General features: G+C 44.4%; 2 protein-coding genes across 3 annotated transcripts; both read left to right on the forward strand.

Moving 5' to 3' along the window:
• Positions 1-2,239: 2,239 nt before the first annotated feature.
• On the forward strand, positions 2,240-7,490 carry LOC109777275 (ABC transporter A family member 7-like). Of its 2 annotated transcripts, XM_073500558.1 has the most exons (17): positions 2,240-2,385; positions 2,471-2,551; positions 3,087-3,231; positions 3,394-3,513; positions 3,627-3,751; positions 3,914-4,075; positions 4,190-4,352; positions 4,483-4,608; positions 4,701-4,784; positions 4,882-5,225; positions 5,310-5,510; positions 5,727-5,836; positions 5,933-6,017; positions 6,139-6,267; positions 6,358-6,463; positions 6,699-6,787; positions 6,977-7,490. In XM_073500558.1, exons 1-17 carry the CDS (start codon positions 2,266-2,268, stop codon positions 7,274-7,276), a joined length of 2,490 nt encoding a protein of 829 aa, XP_073356659.1. In that variant the 5' UTR covers positions 2,240-2,265; the 3' UTR covers positions 7,277-7,490. The 2 variants fall into 2 exon arrangements, with proteins under 2 accessions (XP_073356659.1, XP_020191510.1); XM_020335921.4 differs by lacking the exons at positions 2,240-2,385; positions 2,471-2,551 and adding an exon at positions 2,816-2,993.
• Positions 7,491-8,426: 936 nt separating this feature from the next.
• LOC109777274 (ABC transporter A family member 12-like) lies at positions 8,427-8,744 on the forward strand. The gene has a single exon (XM_020335920.1). It carries the CDS (start codon positions 8,427-8,429, stop codon positions 8,742-8,744), a length of 318 nt encoding a protein of 105 aa, XP_020191509.1.
• Positions 8,745-11,069: the final 2,325 nt, after the last annotated feature.

Here is an 11,069-nt window from a genome sequence, read left to right on the forward strand (position 1 = left end):
GATCCATTTTTAAAATGCAATCAATGTTTGGAAAACACGAACACATTTTGTAAACATGAATTTTTATTGAAATTCTGAACATTTTTGAAAATTGCCGAACAAATTTCCAAAATCCAAACTGTTTTTAATAAAAGCGAACAAAATATGAAATCCCCAAACTTTTTAGAACCGTGAAAAAAAATCTGATTTTGTTTTCAATTTTTGAAGAGTCGAACATTTTTTGAAAATGTGATTTTTTTTTAAATTCCAAATATATATATTTTAAAACCAAACAAGATTTGAATTCCCAAATATTTTTTGAAGAATTATAAATTTATGAAAAGTGAAAAAGGAAGAATAAACAAAAAATGAAACAAAAACCAAAAACTAAAAATCAAAGAAAAAATGACAAAAGAAATAAAAAAATGGTTCAGGAACTTTGAGAAGGTTCCCAAAAATTGCCGGCCCCAATTCGCTCAATGTCGACCTCACCTGTGTGTTTCTGCATCCCTAAAAAAAAACTGTGTGTTTCTGCGACAGTTTTCCTCAACGTGCGGCAAATAGGAAATTCCCGGGGAACGGTTTTGCAGAGGTTCTACGCAGGTTTTGGGAACCTTCTATTTAGGGGTTTTATCCACCGGTTTTCTAGTTTTCTTTCTTTTTTTCACAAATTTTGCTGGTTTTGTTTTCTCTTTTCTCTTTTTAAATTCATAATAATTTTTCGATGCTTAAACATTTTTATATTTTTAACTTTTTTTGAATTCAGAACATTTTAGAATTTTGCAGTCATTTCTCAAATTCTCGAACATTTTTCCAGTTCATGAAAAAAATCAGATTCATAGTCATTTTTTGAAGTGCGTAACTTTTTTCAAATGCAGAATTTTCTAAAAATAAGAAATATTTTTTTCAAATTCATAATGTTTTACAAAAGTCGTGAACATTTTTTGAAGTTCTTGAACGATATTTATATTGCAACATTTCTAAAATTCTTGATTGTTTTTTAAATTGATGAACAGTTTGAAATTCACGAACTGTTAAAAATTAAAATTAAGCCAACCAAAATAAAAACAAGGTGTAGTAAATAAAAAATGAATACGGGTGGATGCTCGCTTGCTAGTGCCTGCACTCACTAGCTAGCGTCTACCCAGCTCGCTTGGAAAGCCCATGTAACGGGGACGTGTGAGCGACACATGCTCTGTAGTGCTCGCATAAGCGCCGCACTGGTCCGCTAGCCAAACCGGTTGAATGTATTCATTGCTCCTCCCTCCGATTCAAATTAATTGTTGCAGCTTTAGTACAACTTAAAGGGAGTTCATGGGGATCGAAAAACAAGCATTTGCTTTGCTTGAGAAACAAGCGTCTCAAATGTTGAGGTCTGCAATTCTGCGCGGAAATGTTGATCGATCCTTCGTTTGGACCGGCCGGCCGGAAACACGGAGGACGCGGAACTGTATACACTACGTACTCTTAATACTGAATACGTAATAATGTAACGTAAATGAGGGAACTCCAAGGGAACCGCGCGCGCGCGTACGTTGGTCATGGGAAGCTAGCCGGCCATGCACAAAATCAGCAGCCCGGGATGGGTATACAATGACGTCACTCCCACGTACGTACGCCTCCCTACAATGATCGATGCTGCCATATTTGCACGACGGTGAAAGCGATGATGCATCATACTATGTTTCCGTGTTGACCTGGGTTGATCTTAACTGTCTTCTTCTTGGTATCTCAGACCAAGTTGAGATAACTCCCAAACTAATCTCTTCGCAAAAAAAAAAAAAAAACTCCCAAATATATATGTGAGCTAGTGTCCCAACCTGGGCCTGGGGAGAAGGAGATCGACGTGTGCATGCAGCAAGCCAGGCCCGGTCGTCGGTCACCTCCTCCTTACGTACGTAACGGCCGAGCGCGCGCGGGGGCGGGGGCTGGGGCTGGGATCAGACCGGTTACGTACTGCTCCGGTGTAGTAGTATGTGCACTCGAGCGTAACACCCGGCCGGAGTTAAGGTGGGCGGTGCCTGCGCGCAGATCGAGCAAGCGAGCAAGGAAGCGCGTGCGGTGCCAGGTTCCATGGAGGCGCTCCGCCGCGGACGGCGGCAGCACGCGTGATGCTCACGCCCTGCCGCGCGCGCGCGCCACGAGGTGCCACGCTGACCTACGTCCTCCATCGATCTGCTTCAGATATACTCTAGATGTATTGTATATATACACACACTCCCCATGCCCTGCTAGCTTGCCTTGCTCTCTTCTTACTCCGGCCGCGTCAACCTTGATCCGGCAGAAATGGTGTCTGCGACCGGCGGTCGCAACGGCAACCGCACGCGCACGCGTGGCCGTGGCCGTGCCCTCGCGAGGTTCTGCAGGCAGCACCATGCCCTCCTCCTCAAGAACCTCGCCTTCCAGGTGACTCATTTTCTTCCCCTTAATTTCTCTCTTGCTCGATCAAACACAACACGCCCTTGATTGATTTCTCGTGCTTTAATGGCAGAGGAGGAACTGGAAGACGAACGCCGCGATCGCCGCGTTCCCGGTGCTGCTCTGCGCGCTGCTCGTCGCCATCCAGGCCGTGGTCGACCGCGAGCTGGACAGGCCCCCGTTCCGGTGCGGCTGCGAGGGGGGCCACTGCGGCATCCAGCACTCCACGCCCATACAGGCCATGAGCTGCGAGGTGCCCGCGCCGCCCAGGTGGCCGGCGCTCGTGCAGGTGCCCGTCGTCCCGGCCTTCGTGCACGGCCGCCCTGCGCGCTGCAGCAACGCGTCCTGCGCCGCCCCGGTCTCGGTGCTCCTCACCGGACTCAACCGTGGCCTCTCCCAAAGTAAAAAAAAAACTAAATAATAGCACTCTCCAACGACGACTCACGTGCGGTTTGTTTTGAGTTTTGACTCAACTTTCTCGACTGACAGGCCTTGGAAGGGGGCTGTTCCCAGACCTCTCTCCTTCAGACTATTTTCTCATGCCTAAAACCATGAACTCTTCATCCTCTCTTGACCACCTCTCCAGAGTAGTCCCTGTGAGTTGTTTGATCAGCCAAAATGTTTTGGTATATATTCTTCTATGCGAAAGGCGTACATTGATCATTGAATCCGTCAATCCATACATCCAGGGCTCCAGAACATTGCCCGCGCATGAGCTGTTCGTCGAGCCCGGCCTCGTGCCCAACGAGACCTTATACGTGATCCAATCAAAGTGTTCCTGGCAAAAGCGCAATGTTTCAGGAAACTCTGATGGTGGAATGCCGCTCCAACTCGGTAAAAGATTTCTTCTCCCTGTATAATTGATACGTATTATACTGTATCATGCAGTGTTTACATCCATGATATGCATGTTGTTGTTCCTTTCCTTTGATGAATATTCTTTGCGCAGTTCCTAGCAGCTTTTAATCCTTCTTCTCTGTGAAATTAATGGAACAGACATGGAGTGTGTTCAAGGTTTGCCATTGTGGTGCGCGAGTTCATCGGTGATAAATCGCCGTTTGTTCAACGGTTATAAACGTGCAAATAAGAGGAGAAGATCAAATGAATTCCTTGCCGGTAGCCTGACCTGACTTTCGATATTACTTTTCTTTTAGTTCAGAGTTCAGATGTACTAGTTCTTTCTTCTTTGTTGTGCAAAAAATGTCTCATTTCGGAGTGCAATCTTGCAGGTTATGACTTTCTTGATACAAGCAAGGGACTGTTCCATGTATACATTTTGTACAACTCCAGCTTCAGCAGGGACAATGGACACCATTCCATGACAGTTTTGCGCGTTGCACGGTTGGTTAATATGGTACTACACTTACAAGCTTGCCTGCAGCTTACTTTCAAGCTCATACTCAAGAATAAGCCGCCTTCTTTACTACATTTCTATTTTTAGAAATGGAGGATTACCGCCGGCCTCTGCATAGTTTCTTTACTGCTTAGTGCTGATTATTATGCATTTGTACCGTAGGCATCCACTGCATATCTCAAGCAGGTTCTCCCAGGAGTGAATGCAGAAATGCGCCTAGAATTTCTGAAAGAGATGCCCAAAGCTGCAATCAAAATGAAGCTGGACCTCACAACTCTCCTCGACGCGCTCTTCTTCACATGGACGGTTCAACTCCTCCTTCCAGTGAGTTCATTATATATATCGTCTTCTACAATCATTTACTCCTTCCAGTGAGTATTAGGAGAAAATATATGTGTTAGTGTTCAATGAACTTATTTCAGTTGTTTTCATTTCCAGGTAATATTAACATATCTTGTTTATGAGAAGCAGCAGAACTTAAGACTAATGATGAAAATGCATGGACTCAAGGATGGACCGTATTGGCTGATATCGTATTCCTACTTCCTTTCCCTTTCAGGAGCATACGTGACCTTCTTTGCGGTTTTCGGCTCACTTATAGGTACTAAATTAACTCCAGGTTAACTAAATTTAAGTTTCAGTTATGGTCTATGTGTCAATCGAATCCACGCAGAGGCCTGGAGGCAAAAAAACCTTATAAATCATACAGATAACTCTTTTTTTTTTTGCAGGTCTCGACATATTCAGATTGAACAGCTATGTTATACAGTTTTTGTTCTTTTTTATCTACATCAATCTGCAAATTGTTTTAGCTTTTCTCCTCGCGTCATTCTTCTCATCGGTCAAGACTGCTAGTGGTCAGTAAAATCAGGCCTTCTGTTTAATTTCCTCAAACATGTGGCCTCCCTCTTTTATATCCTAATCTGGATCAGTATTTTCTGTGTTGCAGTAATAAGTTACATTTACGTCTTTGGCTCTGGCCTTCTCGGAGAAGCGCTATTGAAGTTGTTCATTGAGGATACTACCTTTCCAAGTAAGTAACTTCTCTACAATTCACCTAAAATTTCCAATTATGTCACTGATTTCAATCCATTCTTAATGAGTACTACATTGTTTTACATGTCTATTAGGACCTTGGCTAGTGATAATGGAGCTTGTTCCCGGGTTCTCCCTCTACCGAGGAGTTTATGAGTTATCAGAGTATGCAGCTGCAGGAAGCTACATGGGGAAGCCTGGAATGCAATGGGGGGACTTGAACGACCCGATCAACGGGATGAAAGATGTTTTGATTCTGACGTCTATAGAATGGATACTTCTGCTTCTTGTGGCATATTTTTTGGACCACAGACCTGCATGGCATCCTATTTTTCTCTTCGGAATTCTGTCGACCAAGCACTCGTCGCCGTCATATAGGGCGAATCCGAGATCCAGGAGGGTCTTTGCTGATATGGCCAAGGATGATGTTTTCCTCGAGGTTAGTTAAGCATCCATATATGCTATAGCTGAACTGTTTAGTAGGCAGACAGTTCTGAATTGTTGTTCAAATTTTGACTTTCAGCACAAGGTGGTGAAACGATTACTGAAGGAAATGGACACTAGGAATATGATCATCTGCCACAATCTAAAAAAAGTATACCGTGGAAATAACAGGAACCCTGACAAACTCGCGGTGAGAGGGTTGTCGCTCGCATTGCACAAAGGGCAGTGTTTCGGAATGCTTGGTCCCAATGGGGCAGGGAAATCATCCTTCATCAACATGGTGAGTGACAGTCCAAAGTCTGCTTGGGCCCCCGTATGCGTGTGTTGTCGGACTAAATTTAATTTAGACAGTGATCATGTGTTAGAGGCCATTAACAAAAACCCCAATTTCTCACTAATTTCTCATGAATCATGAGGACCTCAATTTCTGTTAAGACACCACAAAATGTGCAACATCAAAAACAGTTGACACTGGCCATGGCTACAATATATGCAGATGATTGGACTAGTGGCGCCTACTTGCGGAACTGCTTACATACATGGAATGGATTTGAGAAAAGATATGAATGAAATATATGCAAACATCGGTGTATGTCCGCAGCACGAGTAAGATCACAAGTGACCAGTCATGCATTTCCCTTCTGAAGATGGTTTTGTCAGTGTTGGGATGACAACAAAATATTCTCCAACTAATATATGCAGTTTGCTTTGGGAGACTCTCACAGGAAGAGAGCATCTACAGTTTTATGGTCGAATGAAGAACCTCTCAGGTGCTGCTCTAGTGAAGGTAGTTTCAAACCATGAACTAGAAAATAATAAGCAGATTACTAGTGTACAATATTAACATAACAGGCTTATTGCGAGGACTAGAAATTCATCTTATTTTATCATCATGTCTATTAATCCAGGCAGTTGAGGAATCCTTGAAGAGCGTGAATCTTTTCCACTGCGGTTTCGGCGATAAATCTGTAAGCAAGTACAGTGGCGGCATGAAAAGAAGGCTCAGTGTCGCTATCGCACTCATCGGCAATCCTAAAGTACTTCCAACAATCATTTCTTCATTCCCTTCCCCCAATCTTTAAAACAGTTCGGCAATAACCGCCATCATTTTCGTTATGATTAATCAGGTAGTTTACATGGACGAACCGAGCACCGGATTGGACACAATATCCAGGAATGATCTGTGGAACGTCATCAAGCGAGCAAAGAAGGAATGCACCATCATACTCACAAGTAATGAGTGCCCCTCCTATTTTTCAGCCCTGCCTTTCCTCCAGTTATTCACCATCATTCCATCATCAACAAGATGCTCCCCTCCTTTAAAAAAAGCCAGATGCTAAATACTCCCTCCGTCCCAAAATATAAGACGTTTTTTGACTCTAGTGTAGTGTTAAAAATATCTTAAATTATGGGACGGAGGGAGTAGTAATCTGCATTTAAACTCACTTGCTATACTATGACATTCCAGCGCATTCAATGGAAGAGGCCGAAGAGCTGTGCGATCGGGTCGGCATCTTCGTGAGCGGAAACTTTCAGTGCCTTGGAACACCCAAGGAGGTATGCACACCAGAATTACACAACGGTCCAATGTACTATGTTTAGCTGATCAATAAAGTCGTTTTGGTAAAAAAAAAAGATGTTAATAGAAAGCTTACCTGAAAATTATGGTTTGGTCTTCCTTGTTAAGCATTTCGTTGCTGCAAATTAAAAAAGATAATACATTTGGCAATGCCAAAAATGTTGCAGCTGAAGACAAGGTACGGCGGCACCCGCGTCCTGACGATAACGACGGCGGCGGAGCACGAGGAGGTGGTGGCCCGGCTGATCGCCGGGCTGTCGCCGAGCGCGGTGAAGATCTACGGCATGTCAGGGACGCAGAAGTTCGAGCTGCCGAAGCGGGAGGTGAGGCTGGACGTCGTGTTCGGCGCGGTGGAGGCGGCGAGGGCCATGTTCCCCGTGCATGGGTGGGGCGTGGCGGACACCACGCTGGAGGACGTCTTCATCCGGGTCGCCAAGGACGCCCGCGCCTTCGATGTCCTCTCGTAGTCCTAGTCCTAGCGGCGGCGGCTAACCAGCCAGCTTAGGGTGGAGATCTGAAATGTGTACAAATTTGCTATTTTAGGGCGATTTGTTGATTATTAGGTTAGAAATGAACTGAACTGCCGAACGGCTTGACTACACACACCTGAACTGGTGCGACAGTCAAAGTTTCATCGACGTTCTAATGCACGAAATGGTCGGTGTCACGGAAGATTCGAAATTATCTCACATCACACACCTAAACTTTTTGGTGATTCTCAAACCGTCTGAAATCCAATAAACTGAAGTACCCGGGCCCGGGCGCAAGGCCGGGTGGTGTCGTGGATCTGGCCAATACGTTGGCACTTCCTCTGGGTTGCGGCATTGGTGGGCCTACAGTCTCTGAAAGAGCTTTGACCTTATGATCCGGCGGCAACGATGATGATGGGCGATGATCAATCAGTCGGCAGTGGAGTAGTCGATGATTCCTTTGTGCTCTTGCAGCGCCATGGTCATTCCCGCATCAGACTGTTAGTGTATGCATTGCGAAGGGTGATGCACGGCATTGATCGTGTCCTCCCCCTCGGTATAATATGTTTTCACAGGTGAGAACTGTGGATCTAGTGGCGACGCGTGGTGATGTTGCCTGATGTAGATTAACCATTAGTTGTCACTTGTGAGGACTGAGGACGGTGCAGGACACCGGAATGTCCCAAACTCGGGATTTAGACACTGTCGTGCCCTTCCTCCGTGTCGTCATTTGTGCTAACGAGCTCTTGCCCTAGTTCAATTTTCTGACATTAGAGTTGAACTAGCCCGTTGTCCTAGTTCAAATAATTATACACTAAAATTTAACTAGCTCTTAACCAGTGGCGAAACACTTCCCCTCTCGCCTCCTACCCCTATCATCTTGAATCGACCGGTGCGCCCGTTTAAGTCATTCCACTTTGACTAGTAGGGCATTGGCAGTCGCTGAGGCAGATCGCCGGGCATAATCGTCGTCCCTGCCAGCACCCAGCGGGAAGGACGACAATCCATGACTGACGATGCCTCCTTCCAGCAGTTTGAATCTATGTGAGTCTAGCGTTTGGACATGCACACGTACTATTTCTTGGCATGAGAAATTAAGAATCTACGTGAGTCTAGCTGCAAATTAAAAAAGATAATACATTTGGCAATGCCAAAAATGTTGCAGCTGAAGACAAGGTACGGCGGCACCCGCGTCCTGACGATAACGACGGCGGCGGAGCACGAGGAGGTGGTGGCCCGGCTGATCGCCGGGCTGTCGCCGAGCGCGGTGAAGATCTACGGCATGTCAGGGACGCAGAAGTTCGAGCTGCCGAAGCGGGAGGTGAGGCTGGACGTCGTGTTCGGCGCGGTGGAGGCGGCGAGGGCCATGTTCCCCGTGCATGGGTGGGGCGTGGCGGACACCACGCTGGAGGACGTCTTCATCCGGGTCGCCAAGGACGCCCGCGCCTTCGATGTCCTCTCGTAGTCCTAGTCCTAGCGGCGGCGGCTAACCAGCCAGCTTAGGGTGGAGATCTGAAATGTGTACAAATTTGCTATTTTAGGGCGATTTGTTGATTATTAGGTTAGAAATGAACTGAACTGCCGAACGGCTTGACTACACACACCTGAACTGGTGCGACAGTCAAAGTTTCATCGACGTTCTAATGCACGAAATGGTCGGTGTCACGGAAGATTCGAAATTATCTCACATCACACACCTAAACTTTTTGGTGATTCTCAAACCGTCTGAAATCCAATAAACTGAAGTACCCGGGCCCGGGCGCAAGGCCGGGTGGTGTCGTGGATCTGGCCAATACGTTGGCACTTCCTCTGGGTTGCGGCATTGGTGGGCCTACAGTCTCTGAAAGAGCTTTGACCTTATGATCCGGCGGCAACGATGATGATGGGCGATGATCAATCAGTCGGCAGTGGAGTAGTCGATGATTCCTTTGTGCTCTTGCAGCGCCATGGTCATTCCCGCATCAGACTGTTAGTGTATGCATTGCGAAGGGTGATGCACGGCATTGATCGTGTCCTCCCCCTCGGTATAATATGTTTTCACAGGTGAGAACTGTGGATCTAGTGGCGACGCGTGGTGATGTTGCCTGATGTAGATTAACCATTAGTTGTCACTTGTGAGGACTGAGGACGGTGCAGGACACCGGAATGTCCCAAACTCGGGATTTAGACACTGTCGTGCCCTTCCTCCGTGTCGTCATTTGTGCTAACGAGCTCTTGCCCTAGTTCAATTTTCTGACATTAGAGTTGAACTAGCCCGTTGTCCTAGTTCAAATAATTATACACTAAAATTTAACTAGCTCTTAACCAGTGGCGAAACACTTCCCCTCTCGCCTCCTACCCCTATCATCTTGAATCGACCGGTGCGCCCGTTTAAGTCATTCCACTTTGACTAGTAGGGCATTGGCAGTCGCTGAGGCAGATCGCCGGGCATAATCGTCGTCCCTGCCAGCACCCAGCGGGAAGGACGACAATCCATGACTGACGATGCCTCCTTCCAGCAGTTTGAATCTATGTGAGTCTAGCGTTTGGACATGCACACGTACTATTTCTTGGCATGAGAAATTAAGAATTCACTAAGACTGCACATTTATAACGTGTGAACATTTTCTAAATGGCAAAAAGATTTATTATATTTTATTATCATTTTAAAAAATTGCACGAACACATTTTTACATTTCATGGATATTTGTTTAACAACATAAATTTTGTTTTCAAAGTTTTATGAACATTAAATAAACATGAACATATTTTAAACAAGTGAATATTTTAAAATATTACGAATTCATTTTTAATTATATGAACAGTTTTTTAAAACCACAAGAATAAACTTTTACATTGCATGAACATTTAAAAAGTAAAGTAATATTTTCCATATATACTACACAGAAATTTTTCAGAATATAAGTAAAAACAGAAAAAAAAAAAAACACTGTACAACACCACCACGCAGAATATTTTTTCCCGTATATAGTACGCAGAAACGTTTTCCCGTATATACTACACAGAATTATTTCCCGTATATACTACACAGAAATTTTTCGGAAATGCTTGATTAACATTTATATATATATTTATATATATATATATATATATATTTAACATTTATCAAATGATTATTTAATTTTTTCTATACACATTTAACATTTATCAAATGATTGGTTAACAAAATTAAATACTTGTTCAACATTTTTTTTCAAAATGCTGGATTAACATTGTTATATACTTGATAAAAAATCATCATTTTCTTAATACATAATCAACAATTTTTTTATAGATATTTAACATTTTTCTGAATGCTTGATTAAAAAATACAAATAATTTTTCAAATTTTTTTAAATACTTGTTCAACATTTTTCGTATACATGGTCAACATTTTTTCAATGTGCATTTTTTTAATGCATGATTAACATTTTTCAGAACATTATATACAATATTTTTTAATATATATGTTTCTAATTTTCGGAAGTGTAAACAAAAGTAAAAAAAACATGAACGTAAAACAGAAAAAAAAAGAGGATGTGTCCTCCGGCGCACCTGAGCCGGCCCATATAGAGCTGCCCTAATGCGAAGGTTTCCCTAGGTCTCGCTTAAAGCGAGACATAGGGGTGCCCGCGACGAAGCGCAACAGCTGTTACCTCGTGCCGGCGGTTGCGCAACACTTGGCTAACTCTGCCATTGCGACTGGTCTGGGTGGTCACCTCTTGCCGTCGAAGCAGGCGGCCGAGTCGTGGTGCGCCACCAGGCTGCGTAGCGTGAGGACTGAGGGTGATGACCCAGGGGCCGTGGTTGC

The sequence above is a fragment of the Aegilops tauschii genome, chromosome 1 (genome assembly GCF_002575655.3).
Source record: "Aegilops tauschii subsp. strangulata cultivar AL8/78 chromosome 1, Aet v6.0, whole genome shotgun sequence".
Classification (NCBI taxonomy): domain Eukaryota; kingdom Viridiplantae; phylum Streptophyta; class Magnoliopsida; order Poales; family Poaceae; genus Aegilops; species Aegilops tauschii.